The sequence below is a fragment of the Rhinoraja longicauda genome, chromosome 23 (assembly GCF_053455715.1).
Source record: "Rhinoraja longicauda isolate Sanriku21f chromosome 23, sRhiLon1.1, whole genome shotgun sequence".
Classification (NCBI taxonomy): domain Eukaryota; kingdom Metazoa; phylum Chordata; class Chondrichthyes; order Rajiformes; family Arhynchobatidae; genus Rhinoraja; species Rhinoraja longicauda.
This window is the reverse complement of record NC_135975.1, coordinates 36331466-36353527: the sequence shown is the minus strand read 5'-3', so window position 1 is coordinate 36353527 and position 22062 is coordinate 36331466. Positions and strand designations below refer to the sequence as shown.

Genomic DNA, 22062 nt, shown 5'->3' with positions numbered 1-22062 from the left:
AGAGCCAATGGAGGGAGTATAATACTGGGGTGATATGTTCCCTTTTCTTGGTATTTGTTAATGGCCGGGGTGCGGCACTTTGAATGAGCTGTAACTTGTTGGTGGATCTTGAAGGCAGACCTGTAAGTAAGGCATTACAATAATCAAGCCTGCTAGATATGAAAGCATGTATGAGTTTTTTACAGTCATGTTGAGTCGGAAAGGCCATACTTTAGCAATATTTCTGAGGTGATAGAAAGCACACTTTGTTACCTTATTTATGTGAGATTTAAAATTAAGATCATTGTCAATTATTACCCCCAGGCTTGTGACTTCTTGTTTGACATAGGCAGTCAAATTTCCCAGTTTACCGAGTAACATCTCTCTTGGGTTTTGATTCAAGTAATAACATTTCTGTCTTGTCATTGTTGAGTTTAAGAAAGTTGGCACTTATCCATTTTTTAATGGAAAATAGGCATGAGGTCAAAGAACTCAAGGCATTTGCATCAGAGGGTTCGACAAAGAGGTATAACTGAGTGTCATCGGCATAACTTAGAACATTTACATGATGCTGTCTGATAACTCCTCCTAGCGGCAGCATATACAAGGAAGCGTAACGGGCCAAGGCAGCTACCTTGTGCTACACCAAAGGGTATATCAGGAAGGATACATACTCCCCAAGGCTAACAAAATACTTCCTTCCACTTATATAGGATTGAAACCAACGTACCTGATCTGACAGGCCGACCCAGTTTTCTAGGCGATCTATAAGAATACTGTGACTATGGTGTCAAAAGCTGCTGTGAGGTCTAAGAGGATCAGCACTGAGACTTTATCCTCATCACTGTTAACTCTAAAATCTGACTGTTTTTTATCAGGGCAGTGTTATAATTTGCTCTGAAGCCAGATTGAAATTTCTCTAAAATGTCATTTAGATTCAGAAAGTGTTGTATTTGGTGGAACACTTCTAAAAAGTATGCAATTCTTTAGAACACAAACACCAAAGCACTGGTACAGAGCAAGGGTTATATTAGGGAAATTAGGCAGAACATATAAAAGGTACCTGAGTTTTCCCACGGCCAAACGGAGAACTGGAAATATTTGTTGTCAGACTGTGCACAATAATATCACCGCTGCAAGAGCCCGAGGCTATGTAGTAATCATTCCAATTGAAGCATACACAAGTCACGGCTTCCCTGTGATCCTGCAACACACATACTGTTGATCAGCATAAAGCTACGAAAGATGAAACATTTAGAGTTTAAGGAGGCAGCATTTAGTAATTAAAGTAGAAAATTGGTATTACTTGTATCTCTAGAATTAACAGTATAGAATCATGGCTGCAGTGTTTGGCAAATGAATCTGAAGAATATAAGTATGAAATTCTTTACAACAAACACTAAAGCACTGGTACTGAGCAAGGGTTACATTAGCTAGGGAAATGAGACGACAATAAAACAAATACATTTATGTGGTACTAAAAACAAAGTGCTGGCTGAACTCAGCAGGTCAGGGAGCGGGTCATAGTGGCGCAAGAGGCGGCACAGTAGCGCAGCGGTAGAGTTGCTGCCTTACAGCGCCAGAGACCCAGGTTCGATCCTGACTACAGGTACTGTCTGTACGTTCTCCCCATGACCGACCGCATGGGTTTTCTCCAGGTGCTCTAGTTTCCTCCCACATTCCAAAGACGTACAGGTTTGTAGGTTAATTGGGTTCAGTAAAAATTGCAAATTGTCCCTAGTGTGCAGGATAGTGCTCGTGTACGGGAATCGCTGGTCAGTGTGGACACGGTGGGCTGAAGGGCCTGTTTCTGCGTTGTATCTCTAAACTAAGCTGGAAGGAATGAAAAGATGACATTTGGAATCAGGGCCATTCTTCAGATTGATGGAATAGAGTGGAGAAAACAGGAAGAGAAGTGAGGTGGGACAAAGTCTAGCAAGTGATACTGTAAAGGAGAAAAGGGGATTTAAGGGTTAAGGTGTATGTGACCAAATGCTACATGAAGATGAACTGTCACTAAATTAAAATGCATACCTCAGATGCCGGCAAGTCTACCTCTGTGTAGATGCTGGCTTGAGATTGCAGAAGGGGTGTTGTAATCTTACAAAGGACAGGATACGGATACAGAAGAGCACCAGTAGACTTGAGCCTCTTAAACAATTACCACAAGGTTGAGCCCCAGGAAGATGTGTTTATGTTAATAGACTGAGCCTCGTTACAATCACTCTAAAGTTGAGCACTAGGAAGATGTGTTTATGTTAATATACTCAATTGTTAACCTCGGACAATGGCCAGTGATAGTGGGTCAAGTCAAGTCAAGTCAATTTATTTGTATAGCACATTTAAAAACAACCCACGTTGACCAAAGTGCTGCACATCTGACTAGGAAAAAAAAAAAGAAACATACAGTGGCAGGCAGCCAAACACAACGGCGCGGCCATCTTGAACAAAATGTTAATTCAATCACCCACAGTCCAACAATAAAAGCACTAAACAGGCACCCAAATTACCCAACCCCAAAGAAAACCCCCCAAACACAGTCCAACAATAGAAGCATTAAATAGGCATTCAAATCACACACCCCAAAACCCCCAAAAACACAGTCCAACAATAAAAGCATCAAACAGGCACTCAAACCACCCAACCCCAAAAACACACAAAAAAGAAACATCCATCAAAGAAACATCCATCACAGTGAGTCTCCTCCAGTCCTCTCTCTCCTCACTGTGATGGAAGGCCACAATGTCTTTCCCTTCTCCTGCTGTCCTCGCCCGCGGTCAGGTTGTTGTGGTTGCAGGCCGCACCGGACGGTCCACAGCGGGCGGGCCAAGCCCAAGGCGCGTCGCGTCGCAGCCGCTCCCGCAGCCTCCGAAGACGGCCGGCTCCGCTGATGATAAGTCCGATCCGGGGCGGGCGAACACGCTGTCGCTGCCGCTGTTGCTGCACGTCGGGGCGGTCGTGGCACCCGACATTGAAGCCCCCGCCCAGCAGAGAAATATCCCGCGGCCATCTTAGGCCGCGCCGGACGGTGAAATGTCCGCGCCCCATGCCCCGCGATCCGGGGCGGGCGAACACGCTGCCGCTGCCGGAGCTCCCGATGTCGGCATCCACGCGGCCCGAACCTAAGGCAAGTCGCAGCCGCTCCCGCAGCCTCCGAAGACGGCCGGCTCCGGTGGTGGTAAGTCCGATCCACGGACTTGGATGGTAAGTCCGATGGAGGCTGACAGCTCCAGGAGTTGGGCCGATGGTAGGCCGCAGCAGGAACGGAGACACGGCCCAGAAAACAAAGGTCGGGTCTCCGTTCGGAAGGGACACATATTTACAGTGTTAGTTTCCCCCTCCCCCCCACATACACACATAGTACACACACAAAAACACCACATCACAACTACAACTAAGACAAAAAAAACAACAAAAACACAAAGACAAATGGACCGCAGGTGAGCGGCAGCTGCTAGGGCAGTGCCGCCATTTTGTAATGTGCTGATGATTCATTGAACTCCCATCCCTCTTGCAAGACCACCTGTCTGGGGTGTCTGGTTCTGTTATCACTTCTAAAAACCCATTGTACTTGGTGCATAAAAAGGTTGCTGAAACACTCTGTAAGGGAGTGGGGTCTTCGAGTGGCTGCTAGTAGTTGCAGCTCTCCCACTCCCGCTGGCGTAATAAAGACTCTAATGTTTTACCACTTTATGGTATTGTTGTCTGTCTATTAGAATCGAACTTTAACAATACGTAGATGCAGGTGAGGGTGGTGCACTTAATGACAACAATTAGAGGTAAAAAGGAGGCAAAAGGGTGTCAAATAAAGAAAGAAGTAAACTATAGAGCCTGGGTGTGGAATATGGTTGGGAGGGCAAAGATAGGGAATGAAAGGAAAATGGAGGACTTGAGGAAAATGGAAGAAATTGTCTGTATGGAGTTTGTACGTTCTCCCCGTGACCTGTGTGGGTTTTCTCCGAGATCTTCGTTTTCCTCCCATACTCCAAAGATGTACAGGTTTGTATGTTAATTGGCTTGGTAAATGTAAAAATTGGCCCCAGTGTGTGTTGGATAGTGTTAATGAGAGGAGATCACTGGTCGGGGTGGACCCGGTGGGCAGAAGGGCCTGTTTCCGCACTGTATCTCTAAACTAAACTAAACTAAGACGGGGACTGGATGGGTTGGAGATGAGTGCACGAAGGAGGGGAAAGGAGCAGGGTGACTTGGGTGATGGGAGAAATGTGCACTTGCCAAGGTCGGGGGAGGGAAAAGGGGGGAGACAGAAAGAGCAATAATTAAAATTAGAAAATTCAATGTTCATACCATTGAGTTGTAGACTACTCAAGGAGAATATGAAGTGCTATTCTTCCAGTTTGTGTGGCGCTCACTCTGACAATGGAGGCCAAAGACAGAAAGGTCAGTATGTGAATGGGAGCTAAAATGGTCAGCGAATGGGAGCTCCAACAGGCTTAGGCAGACTGACCACGTGCTCAGTGAAATGGACGTCTAGTCTACACCTCGTCGATGTAAAGGAGACCACAAGAGCATCAAATGCAAAAGATACGGTTAGAAGAGGTGCGTGAACCTGTTTAGTTTAGTTTAGAGATACAGCGGGGAAACAGCCCCTTTGGCCCACCGAGTCTACGCTGACCAGCGATCCCGTACACTAACACTGTCCTTCGCACACACGGAACAATTTACAATGATACATAGCCAATTAGCCTACAAATCTGTGCGCATTGAGTGTGCGAGGCAACGGGAGATCCCAAAAAAATCACGGGGAGGACGTACAGACAGCACCCGTAGTCAGTGTAAGAAAATAACTGCAGATGCTGGTACAAATCGAAGGTATTTATTCAGAAAATGCTGGAGTAACTCAGCAGGTCAGGCAGCATCTTAGGAGAGAAGGAATGGGTGATGTTTCGGATCGAGACCACCTTCTGAAGAAGGGTCTCGACCCGCACCCGTAGTCAGGATCAAACCCGGGTCCCTGGAACTCTAAGACAGCAACTCTACTGCTGAGCTACCGTACATTTGGGAAGGAGATAGAAACAGGCAGTTCAATGTCGGGGAACTATATGGTTAGAGGCAGCGGAGGGAATAAGATCATTGATAGTTTGGGAGATCGTGACCTGGTGTTCGTCAATGGGATCATGACCACAGGGTAAATATGAGGTGTCCTAAAGCTGACACCTGGCCTCAGCACAGTGGACATGTCTGCTAAACTGCAATAGCATCGTCCTGGTCAACATTGAAGACAAAATTGGGACTGGTACTCAGTGAGGGAGGTGAGATTGGACTGGGTTAGATATGAAATAGATGGCCAAGATATGGGCGTGAGGACTCCCTGCCGGAGGAATAGGCACGGCATCAGCGGCGACAGAGGAAGCGCTCAACATCATGGCAGATGAGGAACTTATTGGAGTATCGGCGCAGGGGCCATTGCCGTACACCTTCTCTGAACTATTAACAATCTGAGCAAAAGAAGGAACGAACTCAATCTATTCAGTATTTCTAGTTTAACCTAGAGAAACAGTGTGGAAACAGGCCCATCGGCCCACCAGCGATCCTTGCACACCATCACTACCTATAGCCTAGAGACAATTTACAATTATTTTTTTAAATTTTTTAAAATTTTTTATAAAAGCATATGTACAAATCGAAATTTAAAAAAAAACACATTTGTTACAAAGTTCTTACATAGCTTCAATTTTTAAATTTTTGAAGAGAGAAAGTAAAAATAAAAATATAAAACTATAAACTTGGGAAGAGAGAGTAAGAGGGTTAAAAAAAAAAAAAAGAAAAAAAAAAGGATCTAACAATAAAAATTAACGGGAGTAGATCCGGGAGACAAAAACCACAGCTGTACATCCAACCCCCAACTCAAGTTTCAACTTTTTATTTAAATTTTTTATTTTTTATTTTAGTCCTGTGCCAAACCCATTTACTTTTCTAAAAATTCAATAAATGGAGACCATATTTTTAAAAATAACTCAGGTTTGTCGATTAAGGCAAACCTTATTTTTTCCAAATGCAGGGTCTCTGTCATTTCCATAGTCCACATTTTAATTGTGGGGGTTATTGGTTTTTTCCAAAATTTTAGTATTAGTTTTTTCGCAGTTATTAGACTGTAATCAAGAAAATGTACCTGACTTACTGTAAAATTTGTAGTGTGTTCTGATAATCCTAATATAATTAATTTTGGGTCCATATCTAATTTTTTATTAATAACTTTAGAAACTATTTTAAAAATCTCCAACCAGAAGTTTTGCATTTTTATACAAGTTATGAAAATATGAGTTAAATTAGCTTCTTGAAATTGACATTTATCACACATAGGAGAGATACTAGGAAAAATCCTATTTAATTTCGTCTTCGAATAATGTAATCTATGTATTATTTTAAATTGTATTAAGGAATGTCTAGTATTCAATGAACATTGATGTATATGTTGTAAACTTTCATCCCATATATCTTGCATTATAAATTGATTCAATTCGTCCTCCCATGCTCGTCTATAAGATTCTGATGACGGAATGTCAATGTCAAGGAGAATATTGTAAATAGAAGATATTAATTTATTTGAGTTATAATGTCGATTCAGGCATACATCAAGTGTTTCTGGACCTCTAAACTTATATTCTTGCATGTGTGATTTTACATAATCTCTAAGTTGTAAATATCTAAAATAATTATTAACATGTAATCCGTACTTCTGCTGTAACTCCGGAAACGAAAGAAAAGTTCCCTTATGATAAAGATCTCCCACCCTTTTGATTCCATAACTTTTCCATTGAGCAAAGCCTCTATCTAAGACAGACGGTTTAAAAGGATTATTCGCAATAGGAAGGAAAACAGATAATTTACTCAATTTTAACGTAAGCTTTAATTGTTTCCAGGTACGGATAACACTATGTATAATGGGATTACCTCCATATGTTTTTTTATTTAAATTTATTGGAGCTAAGAGGATCGCACCAATATCGAATGGTAAACAATCCTCTTTCTCCATCTTTAACCAATCCGGTTGTTGATCAGAATCATCCAACCAGCAGGTTATATTTTTAATATTAACCGCCCAATAATAAAATAAAAAGTTAGGTAAAGCAATTCCTCCATTAATTTTAGACTTACATAAGTGTCTTTTATTTATTCTATGAGTCTTGTAGTCCCAAATAAAATTAATAACAATTGAATCAATTTTTAAAAAAAATTTTTTTGGAAGGTAGATCGGAATTGCTTGAAATAAGTATAGTAGCTGTGGAAGAAAGATCATCTTTATAGCATTACTACGACCAACTAATGATATAGGAAGTGTTTTCCAAAATTGGATATTTCTGTGTAATTTAGCAAGTAAAGGAGGAAAATTTGATTTAAATAAAGAAGTATATTTCCTAGTCACGTAAATTCCAAGATATTTAAACTTTTCATAGGCAATTTTAAAAGGAAATTGTTGAAGTATGGCCGGATTATGCTCCATTATTGGCATAATTTCACTTTTATACCAGTTAATTCTATAACCTGAAAATGAACCAAATTGAGTTATGAGATTTAATAAATTCGGAATGCTAATTTCTGGCTTTGTAATATATATTAATACATCATCCGCATATAAAGAAATTTTATTGGTTGTATGTTTAGTGTTGTAGCCATAAATATCTGAATTTGATCTAATACTCTCAGCAAGTGGTTCTATAATAAGGGCAAATAAAAGTGGTGATAGTGGACATCCTTGTCTACAACCCCTAGCTAAATGAAATTTAGATGACAGCATTTGATTAGTTAATATTCTAGCTGTTGGGGATGTATATAAAAGTTTCACCCATGCACAAAAATTTTCACCTAGTTGAAATTTTTCCATCACTGAGAAAAGATAGGGCCATTCTACTTGATCAAATGCTTTTTCAGCATCTAGCGAGATGATTGCTAAATCTTCATTTAATAGTCTATTTGAATAAATTATATTAAACAAGCGTCTCAAGTTGAAAAATGAATATCGTTTGGCTATAAAGCCTGATTGATCGGGGTGTATCAATTTGTCTATAACTAGACTTAATCTCTGAGCTAAGATTTTCGCTAATATTTTCTGATCAGTATTTAAAAGAGCTATCGCCCTATACGAACCAGGGTCTTCAGAATCCTTATCTTTTTTAGGAATGAGGATTATTGTTGATTCAGTCAGAGTTTGTGGCAATCTCTGTTGTTTAAAGGCGTGACTATATACAGTTTGCAAACGTGGAGAGATCAAACCACTGAATTTTTTATAAAATTCATTATTTAAGCCATCAGGGCCAGGAGTCTTCCCATTTTTCATGGATTTAATAGTCTCTTCAACGTCTTTCATAGTTATTTCTGCGCCCAGTAAATTTCTATCACTCACATTCAAACCAGGAAGGTTACATTCCTGCAAAAACTTTTGCATCTGCGCAGAAGTATCTGTTATTTTTGATGAATATAATGACTGATAAAATTGCAAAAATCTCTGATTAATATCCTTAGAAAATCTCTGATTAATATCCTCAGAAAATCTCCATTTTCTGATCTAATTTTATGAATTGTAGAATCATCTTCTAATTTACGGAGTTGACGTGCTAGCAATTTCTGTGGTTTATCTCCAAATTCAAAATGTTTTTGTTTAGTATATTGAAAAAGCCTTAAAATATGAGCTGAAAGGATATAATTTAACTTATATTTGAGCACTGCAATTTTATTATGTATTTCAATAGAGGGAGCGATGGCATTTGTTATGTCTAACTGTCTTATCTGACTTTCCAGGTCATTCTGTTCAGCTCGGTTCTTCTTGTTTTGAGACGCTTGAAAAGCAATAATACATCCTCTCACAAATGCTTTAAATGTTTCCCAAAGCAGGGACGCAGGTGTTTCAGGAAGGTCATTTGCGTTAAAAAAAATCTCAAATTGCGATTTAAGATAGTCATAACATGCTTTTTCATTTAAGATTTGCGGATTAAATCTCCAATTAGTCTGTTTCCCCGTTACTCCTTGGAGTTTTACCCTAAATGTTAAAGGGGCATGATCGGATATAATAATATTATGATATTTTGAATTATACGTATAAGGAATAAGTTTGGAGTCCACCAAGAAATAATCAATTCTTGAATAAGTTTTATGCACAGGTGAATAAAATGAATACTCTCGGCCTGAAGGATTATCAATCCTCCAAACATCTTTTATATTTGCATTATTTATATAAGTGTTTAATAATTCACACGACTTGGATTTTGTTTTCCTTTGAGTTGAAGATCTATCCAAATAAGGATCTAATGTACAATTTAAATCTCCTCCAATTATCAAGTTATATTGTCCAAATTCTGGAATGGTATTAAATATATTTTTAAAAAATAACGGATTATCAAAATTTGGTGCGTAGACATTCACCAATATCAATTTTGTAGAATATAGTTCTCCCACTAATATAACATATCTACCTTCAGTGTCGACTATAGAGGAAGTATTTATAAATGGTATACCCTTACGAATTAAAATAGCAACACCTCTTGATTTAAAGGGAAACGATGAGTGAAATACTTTATCAATCCATTTGCCTTTCAGTCTATTATGTGCTACACTTTTTAGATGAGTTTCCTGAAGGAACATTATGTCTGCATCAATAGATTTTAAATGTGAAAGTACTTTACCTCTTTTAATTGGTTCATTAACACCCTTGACATTCCAACTACAAAATGTAATACCTTTAACCCCTGTTTTCCTAATAGAATCTTGCATCTTAACCGATAAATGGTCTATAATAAAGCAAATGGTCTGGCACCCGGACTACAACATTTTTCTTGAATGAGGGGTGGATGATCTTTTGTACAGCGTAGAGTGCCTCCCGGAAATATCTCCCAAAAGTATATAATTTCTGAAAAATGACATGATAATAAAAGTTAAATCTAAAAAAAAAAATCAATATATAAAAAGTTAAAAGAGTGCAGGAAAAAAGAAGAGACAACTAAAACTACAACTACAATTAGTGCAGTTAGTGTTAGCCAACCTAAGGTGGCAAAAAATCTAAGGACTTCCGTGAGATGTAAAAAAAAATTAATACTAGCTCCGTTTTTTAACAGAGTTATTTTTTTATTTTTTTTCCCGGTTTTAAATATATATATATTTTTAGAAGCAAGGGGAAATAAACAGGACAGGCCCAAAGAAATTTAATCCAAAATAGACCAGTTTTCCCCCCTAGGGTATATTAGTTAAATGTTAAAAGTAAAATTTACACGAGTCAAGTGTTACTTGAACTTCTTATTGGTAGTGATTAATAATATTTTTTATTAATAGTAGTTAATAAAGATTAATAGTCATATAGCTTATTCACTGGTCTTGGAACTTTAAATTATAACGCCTTATAGCCCAATCAGTTCTCTGCCTGTGATTACAGCCGTGGAGTGGTATTCATCCCTTCGGCGAGTTTTCAATCTCTCGGGCGAATTCGAATGCTTTATTATGATCAGTATAAAAAGTTTCTGTTTGCTTGTAGGTGACTCGCAGTTTGGCCGGGTACAACATTCCGAATCTGAGCGATGGGATCTTCCTCAGAATTGATCTTGTCTCATTAAAAAGTGCTCTTTTCTTAACCACCTCAGCAGGATAATCTCTAAAAATACGGATATTGTCGCCTTGGAATGATAAGTTTCTGTTGATAGCGATTCTCGACAGAATATCTTCTAAGACGTGAGAGTAGTGTACCTTTAATATCAGATGCCTTGGGGGAGCGCCAGCAGCTGGCCGAGCTCTCAGTGCTCTGTGGGCTCGATCCAGCAAAGGTTTTGTGTCCAGTTTCAAAACATCCCGTAGGAGTTCAGCAGTGAAATCACAGAGGTTTTTATCTTTCTCTTGGCCTTCTTTAACTCCAACAATCCTTAGGTTCTGACGTTTAGAGCGACCCTCTAAGTCAATGCATTTCTCGGTTACTTTCGCTAGTAGATCAGATAGGCGTTGAGTCTCCGTTAATACCCTTTTTGTTGTTTCAACGCTTGTCTCAGCTAGAACTTCCAACTCGCGTATAGCCTCGTCATGTTGATGTACCGTAGTAGTAATATGCTCCAACTTACTGGTAAAGTCGGAATCCAGCTTTTGTAGTTTAGAGTTTACTTCCACCATATGTTCGTTCATACTGTCACATATTTCTTTCTTCACTGATGATAACTTCTCACTGATGACAATTTACAATTATACCAAGCCAAGTAACCTACAAATTTGTATATCTTTGGAGTGTGGGATGAAACCGGAGATCCCAGAGAAAACCCACACAGGTCACAGCGAGAACATACAAACTCCATACAGATAGCATCCGTGGTCAGGATGGAACCCGGGTCTCTGGCGCTGCAAGGCAGCAACTCTACCGCTGCACCACCATGCGTTTTCTCTTAAGAACACCCAAAAATTCTAATTGAAGACCCAGTACCTTGATATAACCAGAATCACTTATTCATGTCTTTCACCCTGAAGGTTATGCAAGAAAAAAACTTGAAAACTGTTATTTAGGTTTATTACAAAAGAGAAGGATGTGCATAGCCTCTGATATATTCAATATTCAGGAGGGATAGACAGAAAGGAAAAGGAGGTGGGGTAGCGTTGCTGGTTAGAGAGGAGATTAACGCAATAGAAAGGAAGGACATTAGCTTGGAGGATGTGGAATCGATATGGGTAGAGCTGCAAAACACTCGATGGAGAGCGACTTAGTTAATTCAGAAACAACGGTTCTGAACTTAAAGAAAGGTAACTTTGAGGGCATGAGACGTGAATTGGCCAAGATAGACTGGCAATTGATTCTTAAAGGGTTGACGGTGGATATGCAATGGAAGGCATTTAAAGACCGCATGGATGAACTACAACAATTGTTCATTCCAGTTTGGCAAAAGAATAAATCAGGGAAGGTAGTGCATCCGTGGCTAACAAGGGAGATTAGAGATAGTATCAAAACAAAAGATGAAGCGTACAAATTAGCAAGAAAAAGCAGCCTACCAGAGGACTGGGAGAAATTCAGAGTCCAGCAGAGGAGGACAAAGCGCTTAATTAGGAAAGGGAAAATAGATTATGAAAGAAAACTGGCAGGGAACATAAAAACTGACTGCAAAAGCTTTTATAGATATGTCAAGAGAAAAAGATTAGTTAAAACAAATGTAGGTCCTTTGCAGTCAGAAACAGGTGAATTGATCATGGGGAACAAGGACATGGCAGACCAATTGAATAACTACTTTGGTTCTGTCTTCACTAAGGATAGCAGGGGACCGGGGGTCAAATGAGATGGAGGAACTGAGTGAAATCCAGGTTAGTTGGGAAGTGGTGTTAGGTAAATTGAATGGATTAAAGGCCGATAAATCCCCAGGGCCAGATAGGCTGCATCCCAGAGTGCTTAAGGAGGTAGCCCCAGAAATAGTGGATGCATTAGTGATAATTTTTCAAAACTCTTTAGATTCTGGAGTAGTTCCTGAGGATTGAAGGGTAGCTTATGTAACCCCACTTTTCAAAAAGGGAGGGAGAGAGAAAACGGGGATTTATAGACCAGTTAGTCTAACATCGGTAGTGGGGAAAATGCTAGAGTCAGTTATTAAAGATGGGATAGCAGCACATTTGGAAAGTGGTGAAATCATTGGACAAAGTCAGTATGGATTTATGAAAGGTAAATCATGTCTGACGAATCTTATAGAATTTTTCGAGGATGTAACTAGTAGAGTGGATAAGGGAGAACCAGTGGATGTGTTATATCTGGACTTCCAGAAGGCTTTCGACAAGGTCCCACATAAGAGATTAGTATGCAAACTTAAAACACACGGTATTGTGGGTTCAGTATTGATGTGGATAGAGAACTGGCTGGCAGACAGGAAGCAAAGAGTAGGAATAAACGGGTCCTTTTCAGAATGGCAGGCAGTGACTAGTGGGGTACCGCAAGGCTCAGTGCTGGGACCCGTTATTTACAATATATATTAATGATTTGGACGAGGGAATTGAATGCAACATCTCCAAGTTTGCGGATGACACGAAGCTGGGGGGCAGTGTTAGCTGTGAGGAGGATGCTAGGAGGCTGCAACGTGACTTGGATAGGTTAGGTGAGTGGGCAAATGCATGGCAGATGCAGTATAATGTGGATAAATGTGAGGTAATCCACTTTGGTGGCAAGAACAGGAAAGCAGACTATTATCTGAATGGTGGCCGATTAGGAGAAGGGGAGATGCAACGAAACCTGGGTGTCGTGGTACACCAGTCATTGAAAGTAGGCATGCAGGTGCAGCAGGCAGTGAAGAAAGCGAATGGTATGTTGGCATTCGTAGCGAGGCGATTTGAGTATAGGAGCAGGGAGGTTCTGCTGCAGTTGTACAGGGCATTGGTGAGACCACACCTGGAGTATTGCGTACAGTTTTGGTCTCCTAATCTGAGGAAAGACATTCTTGCCACAGAGGGAGTACAGAGAAGGTTCACCAGATTGATTCCTGGGATGGCAGGACTTTCATATGAAGAAAGACTGGATAGATTTGGCTTGTACTCGCTGGAATTTAAAAGATTGAGGGGGGATCTTATAGAAACTCACAAAATTCTTAAGGGGTTGGACAGGTTAGATGCAGGAAGATTGTTCCCGATGTTGGGGAAGTCCAGAACAAGGGGTCACAGTTTAAGGATGAGGGGGAAGTCTTTTAGGACCGAGATGAGAAAGTTTTTTTTCACACAGAGTGGTGAATCTGTGGAATTCTCTGCCATAGAAGGTAGTTGAGGCCAGTTCATTGGCTATATTTAAGAGGGAGTTAGATGTGGCCCTTGTGGCTAAAGGGATCAGGGGGTATGGAAAGAAGGGATACTGAGTTGGATGATCAGCCATGATCATATTGAATGGCGGTGCGGCTAGAAGGGCCGAATGGCCTACTCCTGCACCTATTTTCTATGTTTCTATCTGCTCAGTGAGCACTATCTTGAACTTATCTTTATATACTAGGCTTGTATTCACTGAAGTTAAGAAGGAGGAGAGGGGATTTTATAAGAGACATATAAAATTATAAAAGGACTGGACAAGCTAGATGCAGGAAAATTGTTCCCAATGTTGGCGGGGAATAAAGGGGAGGCCATTTAAAATTGAGGTGAGAAGGAACCTTTTCTCCTAGAGTTGTGAATTTGTGGAATTCTCTGCCCCAGAGGGCAGTGGAGGCCAAATCACTGGATGAATTTAAGAGAGACTTAGATAGAGCTCTGGGGACTAGTGGAATCAAGGGATTGGGGAGAAGTTGGGCACAGGTTACTGATCAGCCATGATCACAATGAATGGCGGTGCTGGCTCGAAGGGCCAAATGGCCTCATCCTGCACCTATTTTCTCTGATCACTCAAGTCCTACCCAAATCCATTCCTTTGGGTTATCAGTTGCTGTAACAAAGCCGCGAAAGAGCAAAACCTCAAAGATTGCTACATCCTTTGGACCCTATATTGTTCCCAAGGAAAAGACGAAATAATACAGAATTGACATTTGGTCCATGGTGTCTCTAGTGGTTGATGAAAAGCAGCTCAGCCTAAATTCACCTTTCAGGCCCATAATCCTGCTGTCAGCTCTTCACGTGCTTTTCTTAAATGCAATAAGGTTTCTGCCTCTAAGATTCATTCAGTTCCTGATCCCTGATGCACTAAGAAAGAAAAATGTTTCTTTATCTCTCCTCAACTTTCCCACCACTCCCTTATGACTGTAACCCATTGTTTTTGACATCTAAGGAAAATAGATCCATCCTGTACACTCTAAACAGGTCATTTAATTTTAGACAACTTGATTACATCTCTCTTAGTCACATCTTTTCAAAAGAAGACCAGCCTAACTTTCTGCTGCCTCACGGTGCCAGAGATCCGGCTTTGATCCTGATCTCAGGTGCTGTCTATGTGGAGTTTGCACTCTCCCTGTGAACGCATGGGCTTCTTACTTTAGAGATACAGCACGGAAACAGGCTCTTCAGACTACTGTGTCAATGCCAGCCATCGATCACCTGTTCACACTAGTTATGTGTTATCCCATTTTCTCATCCACTCCCTGCACACTCTGGCAAATTACAGAGGCCAATTAACGTACAAACCCACATGTCTTTGGGATGTTGGAGGAAACAGGAGCAGCTGGAGAAAACCCATGTGGTGAGAGGGAGAAAATGCAAACTCCACACAGAGGTCAAGAGACACAGAGGTCTCTCTGGCGCTGAGAGGCAGTAACCATGCGGCTGTTTCCTCCAATTTCCGCCCACATCCCAAAGATGGTTGAATTTGCAGGTTAAAATGGCCTATGTAAATTGCCCCTAGTGTCTAGGAAATTGATGAGAAAATGGGATAAAATAGAACTAGTGCGAACAGGTCGGTGTGGGTGGTGGGCTAAAGAGCCTGTTTCCAAGCTGTATTTCTCAATCAAGTGCAATTTACAGAAGGCAGTTAACCACAGTGACGCAGCGGTAGCGTTGCTGCCTTACAACGCCAGAGACCCGGGTTCAATCCTGACTATGGGTAGTATCTGTACAGAGTTTGTACGTTCTCCCTGTGACCGCGTGTGTTTTCTCCGGGTCCTCCCACATTCCAAAGATGTGCAAGTTTGTAAGTTAATTGATTTCTGCAAATTGTCTCTGGTGTGTAGGATACAACTATTGTACAGGATTGTATATTGTAGAGATTTGGTCGGTTTAGACCAGGTGGGCTGAAGGGCCAGTTTCCACCCTATATCTCTGAACTAAAAGTAAACAAGGTTTGTTACAGTAGTGCACAAGCCTAGCTAGATTGTTCCCAAGGCACTGACAGCAATTCAAAAAGGAGCTGAATGTAGATTGCCCAGGTGAAGAGGTGCTTTGTTTAAAACTATTTCAGGGAACAAAATGTTCGATTTTTGTAAATATTGTGCTAGTTGAGGAATCAAGGAAATGGAGGAGAATTTCTTCAAAAATAACAGAACCTATTTTTTTTGCAGTGAAATACTTTTACATAGTTAGATAAATCTGCAACGTCCTCAAATGGCAATTAATGATGGGTATTGTCAATTTCATATACTAGATAATATCTTTTATTAAACAAACATAGTAAGAGATATGGGGATATAAACATAAGTCACATCCTACCGAATGCTAATTAGGATCGAGGACAAAACTATTTCTTCCTGTCATTACAAGTACTTGGTACAATAAACCAACATATTTTAGCATGACCCATTGTTAAATAGAATACCTTCAGTGTTCTATGACATCTCATCGACTTCACATCCCAGATATTAATTGTGTTATCCAGACCGCCACTTACAATACACTTGCCAGTGGAACCCAGACTTATACATGTCTGTTTGCTCTGTTGAATGAAAAAAAACCCATCAAAATGGTATATTAAATGGAAAACATTCAAACGAAACTGATGTTTTTGTTCTTGAAGAATTCCCCCAACTTAATAGTCATACATCAACACAAGCTTGGATAAAAGGTTACCTACCCCTTCTGCCAATTCTTTTATAGGAACTGGAGTAGATTTGCATGCTGATAATACAATCTTATCCGCACTGCTGGATGAACTCCACAAACTCTGATGTGGAAGAATCAAGGCAAAACAACTGGAAAAAACCCTGATACTTTGCTTCACTTAAAAGAAACAAATTATTTGCACATTGACAGAAAAAAAAACACATGCAAATAAGGCTGCAACTCAAGATTTTGAGGCATTCATAAACTAGCAAAACTCAGTTCTGCATGAAATTTGTAGGCACATATAATCTCGATATAAAAAATTCTGTATGTTATTATATTCTGCTCTATTTTAGCCAAATATTAGTAACATTGGCGCTAAACACAAGATTTTATTGTATTGTTAAAAATGTAACCATACATAACAATATACAAGGGAATTAACAAGCAATTATGGCAGCATGAGACTTTTGTTAGATGAAAAGGGCAGAGATGACAGGAAAGCAGGAAAATGCAGTAAAACAAAAAGCATAAAAAGGTCTTTCACTAAAATGGCAGGAGGTAATAAACGCCAAGTCAAGTAGGGATCAGGAAAACCTTGAATCTCACTAAGAATAACAACAAAGTGCATGCAAAAGTCAACAAAGTCCTTGCTTACATAATTCACAATCATCAGTGATTAATATAAATTGTGGTCCTGGGACACTATTATTAAGATAAATTATTGCCACATTTTAAGAACAACTGGCCGAATACAATAGAAAATCCAGCGGATGTGGCTTCAGTGGGAGTCCGCCGAGCCGCCCCTCTGTGACCAAATGGAAGACTGGACGGATCGTGGCCTGCTGGAGGAGGTTGCTGGGTTGGACCCCAGCTCGTTGGACCCAGCAGACCACTGGCCTGGTAGGAAGAGGCTGCTGTGCCAGCCCCTCCTCGTCCCCAAAGACCAGAGACTAGGAGGACGGAGCCAGTGACGACAGGCAAGGAGCAAGGCCGGTAGTAGAGGGGGAACCGGGGTTTGGCCTACCACTCCGTCATGGTCGGCTGCAGGAGACACCCCTAGGGAGCAAAGGTGGACGGGCGTGAAGAGGGACGCCAAGGATGTTCAAGGAAGCCAACGCATGGAGGCCCGCAACAGCTTTGGACTTGCCTGGAACAGGCACCGCTCACCAGAACTAGAGCGTGGACTTTGAGAATGGCACCAAAACATGGCATGGCACCTCTTGCAGGTGGGCTCAGTAAACTATTTCTTACCGGGAATCAGGGATTTGGCAATTCTCTACTGGACTGTTTGTACGTAAAAGAGTTTCACTGTGTTAGCACTTCGCATACGTGTCAATAAAAACACCATTGAACTTGAATCACACGCTTGTAGTTGTTACTGGCAGCTACATGCCCAAAAGGATATTATCAGCAGTCCAGCAAACAGAAGTTATTTCACAGGGCTTCTTATGAGGATTAAATTGTTCCACTATAGTCATGGAAGCAGAATCCCAGATTTTGATGTCATCCCCACACGAGGCTAATCTGATGCTGTCCTGCATGGTATGTCCTGGAAAGTATGAGCCAAAATAAAAGGTTTTCATTAACAAAACACTAGCTTCACGAAAACTGAATTGATATCAAAAATTGGATAAATAGAAAATGAAGAGACAAAATTCATGCAGCTCAGTAGTTTAAAAAAAATTCGCTCATCAAATGATAAAGGGGAAGAATGAATGCCCTTTTCCAAACATCCAGCACAAGGTGGTCATGATCAAGGAAGGCCGTCGAGAAGCGAGGAGGGCCGTCGGAAGCTCCCAGTGAGAGCCGCGGAGCCATCCAGGAGAGGAGCTGGCTGCGGGCGGCCGAGGACAAGCCCGCGGTGGGTGCCAGTGGTCAGACAAGGACACAAAGAGGGAGCCTGCCGGTGTGGGGGGTCATCAAGACCCAGTGTAACTTTGTCGGCATTCCATACTTGCCGATTCTTTGCATACCTTGTGTACGGTATTCACTGTGACAAGTTACATGTGATAATAAAGTGATAATAATCAATCAATCTTCAGCTGTATTATCAATGACCTTCCTTGCACCACAACATAAGTCAGACTTTACAATGGTACAATGTACTATTCTTACATTCCCAGCCTACGTTGCAGTCAATGTTTGTGAAATAAGACAACATTTGTGCAACCCAAACACCAGGCAATGACCATGTCTCAAGAAGTTAAACATCTACCCTTGACATTCAACAGCATTTCCTTCACTCCACCCAACTTCCAACATTAAGCAGTAACAACTGAAATAGGCACAAACTCTAACACGGCAACAGCAGCTAAGGAGCAACGTATTCCATGACAAGCAATTACCCTCTTGATTTTGTGCAATCAATAGATTTTTTTTGTTTAGTTTAGTTTAGAGATAGAGCAAAGAAACAGGCCCTTCGGTCCACCGAGTCCGCGCTGACCAGTGATCACCCCATACACGAACACTATCCGACACACTAGGGACAATTAATGGGAAGGAAAGTTCGAGAAGGGATAAGAGAGTAAGGTCAGGGCCAATAGTGTGAGAGGGGAGGTGAATACCTAAGTTAAAGTGTTGTATTTGAATGCGAAAGTATAAAAAATAAAGTGGATGAGCTTGAGGCTCAGTTAGACATTGGCAAGTATGATGTTGTGGGAATTACAGAGACATGGCTGCAAGAGGACCAGGGCTAGGAGCTGAATATTCAGGGGTATACGACCTATCGAAAAGACAGACAGGTGGGCAGAGCGTGTGGGGTCACTCTGTTGGTAAGGAATGATATTCAGTCCCTTGCAAGGGGTGACATAGAATCAGGAGCTGTAGAATCAGTATGGACAGAACTGAGGAATTGTAAGGGTAAAAAGACCATAATGGGAGTTATCTACAGGCCCCCAAACAGTAGCCTGCTTAGGGTGCAAGTTGAATCAAGAGTTAAAATTGGCATGTCGAAAATGTAATGCTACGGTGGTTATGGGAGATTTCAACATGCAGGTAGACTGGGAAAATCAGGTTGGTAATGGATCCCAGGAAAGGGAGTTTGTGGAGTGCCTCCGAGATGGATTCTTAGAACAGCCTGTACTGGAGCCTACCAGGGAGAAGGCAATTCTGGATTTAATGTTGTGTAATGAAACAGTTTGATAAAGGGAACTCAAGATAAAAGAGGAGTCATTAGGAGGTAGTGATCATAATATGATCAGTTTTAATCTACAATTTGAGAGGGAGAAGGGAAAATCGGAAGTGTCAGTATTGCAGTTGAGCAAGGGGGACTATGGAGGCATGAGAGAGGAGCTGGCCAGAGTTGACTGGAAAGAGACCCTAGCAGGGAAGACTGGAACAACAATGGCAGATATTTCTGGGAATAATACAGAAGGTGCAGGATCAGTTCATTCCAAAGAGGAAGAAAGATTCTAAGGGGAGTAAGAGGTGACCGTGGCTGACAAGGGAAGTCAAGGATAGTATAAAAATAAAAGAGAAGAAGTATAACATAGCAAAGATGAGCGGGAAGCCAGAGAATTGGGACTCTTTGAAAGAGCAACAGAAGGTGACAAAAAAAAGGGAGAAAAGATGAGGTACAAAGGTAAGCTAGGCAAGAATATAAAGGAGGATAGTAAAAGCTTCTTTAGAATGTGAAGAGGAAAAAAATAGTTAAGACAAATGTGGGTCCCTTGAAGACAGAAGCAGGTGAATTTATTATGGGAAACAAGGAAATGGCAGACGAGTTGAACAGGTACTTTGGATCTGTCTTCACTAAGGAAGATACAAACAATCTCCCAGATGTACTAGTGGACAGAGGTCCTAGGGTGACGGAGGAACTAAAAGAAATTCACATTAGGCAGGACATGGTGTTGAGTAGACTGATGGGACTGAAGGCTGATAAATCCCCAGGGCCTGATGGTCTGCATCCCAGGGTACTTAAGGAAGTGTCTCTAGAAATTGTGGATGCATTGGTGATCATTTTCCAATGTTCTACAGATTCAGGACCAGTTCCCGTGGATTGGAGCATAGCTAATGTTATCCCACTTTTTAAGAAAGGAGGGAGAGAGAAAACAGTAAATTATAGACCACATCAGTGGTGGGGAAGATGCTGGAGTCAATCATAAAAGAAATTGCGGAACATTTGGATAGCAGTAACAGGATCGTTCTGAGTCAGCATGGATTTACGAAGGGGAAATCATGCTTGACTAATCTTCTGGAATTTTTTGAGGATGTAACTAGGAAAATGGACAAGGGAGAGCCAGTGGATGTAGTGTGCCTGGACTTTCAGAAAGCCTTTGATAAGGTCCCACATAGGAGATCAGTGGGCAAGATTAGAGCGCATGGTATTGGGGGTAGGGTACTGACATGAATAGAAAATTGGTTGGCAGACAGGAAACAAAGAGCAGGGATTAACGGGTCCCTTTCGGAATGGCAGGCAGTGACTAGTGGGGTACCACAAGGCTCGGTGCTGGGACCGCAGCTATTTACAATATACATTAATGACTTAGATGAAGGGATTAAAAGTAACATTAGCAAATTTGCGGATGACACAAAGCTGGGTCGCAGTGTGAACTGTGAGGACGATGCTATGAGGATGCAGGTTGACTTGGACAGGTTGTGTGAGTGGGCAGATGCATGGCAGATGCATGGCAGATGCAGTTTAATGTGGATAAATGTGAGGTTATCTACTTTGGTGGTAAGAAGAGGAAGGCAGATTATTATCTGAATGGTGTCACGTTAGGAAATGGGGAAGTACAAAGAGATCTGGGTGTCCTTGTTCATCAGTCACTTAAGGTTAGCATGCAGAATTAGCAGGCAGTGAAGAAAGCTAATGGCATGTTGGCCTTTTGTGACAAGAGGAGTTGAGTATAGGAACATATACAGAACAAGTCCTTCTGCAGTTGTCCAGTGCCCCAGTGAGACCGCACCTGGAGTACTGTGTGCAGTTTTGGTCTCCAAATTTGAGGAAGGACATTCTTGCTATTGAGGGAGTGCAGCGTAAGTTCACTAGGTTAATTGCTGGAATGGCGGGACTGTCGTATGTTGAAAGACTGGAGCCATTAGGCTTGTATACACTGGAATTTAGAAAGGTAAGAGGGGATCTTATTGAAACATAAGATTGTTGAGGGATTGGACATGGTTGAGGCAGGAAACATGTTCCCAATGTTGGGGGAGTCCAGAACCAGGGGCCACAGTTTAAGAATAAGGGGTAGGCCATTTAGAACAGAGATGGGGAATTTTTTTTCACTCAGAGAGTTGTAAAACTGTGGAATTCTCTGCCTCAGAAGGCAATGGAGGCCAATTTTCTGGATGCTTTCAAGAGAGCTGGATAGAGCTCTTAATGATAGCGGAGTCAGGGGGTATGGAGAGAAGGCAGGAGCGGGGTACTGATTGTAAATGATCAGCCATGATCACATTGAATGGCGGTGCTGGCTCGAATTTACAATTTTACCAAAGCAAATTAAATTACAACCCCGCACGTCTTTGAAGTGTGGGAGGAAACCGGAGCACCCAGAGGAAACCCACGCAGGTCACAGGAAGGACGTAAACTCCGTACAGATGGCACCCGCAGTCAGTCTCTGGAGCTGTGAGGCAGCAACTCTACCGCTGCACCACCGTAGCAAGAATGTCAATTCCCCAACTCTGTGCATCTACCCAAACTATTCCTCTCACGATATTTTACACCTCCATAAGATCACCCCCTCATCC

General features: G+C 41.3%; 1 protein-coding gene across 2 annotated transcripts in view; it reads right to left on the bottom strand.

Annotated features, from left to right (window-relative positions):
- The window catches only part of nedd1 (NEDD1 gamma-tubulin ring complex targeting factor), a 68789-nt gene that overhangs the window by 41591 nt on the left and 5136 nt on the right, over positions 1-22062 (bottom strand). For both annotated transcript variants that reach the window (XM_078420059.1, XM_078420058.1), the window contains exons 2-5: positions 17780-17923; positions 16403-16497; positions 16148-16264; positions 1043-1183 (exon numbers count right to left, since the gene is read on the bottom strand). In XM_078420059.1, the coding sequence (XP_078276185.1) occupies positions 1043-1183; positions 16148-16264; positions 16403-16497; positions 17780-17915 (489 nt within the window). In that variant the 5' untranslated portion in view covers positions 17916-17923. The remainder of the gene's footprint in view (positions 1-1042; positions 1184-16147; positions 16265-16402; positions 16498-17779; positions 17924-22062) is intronic.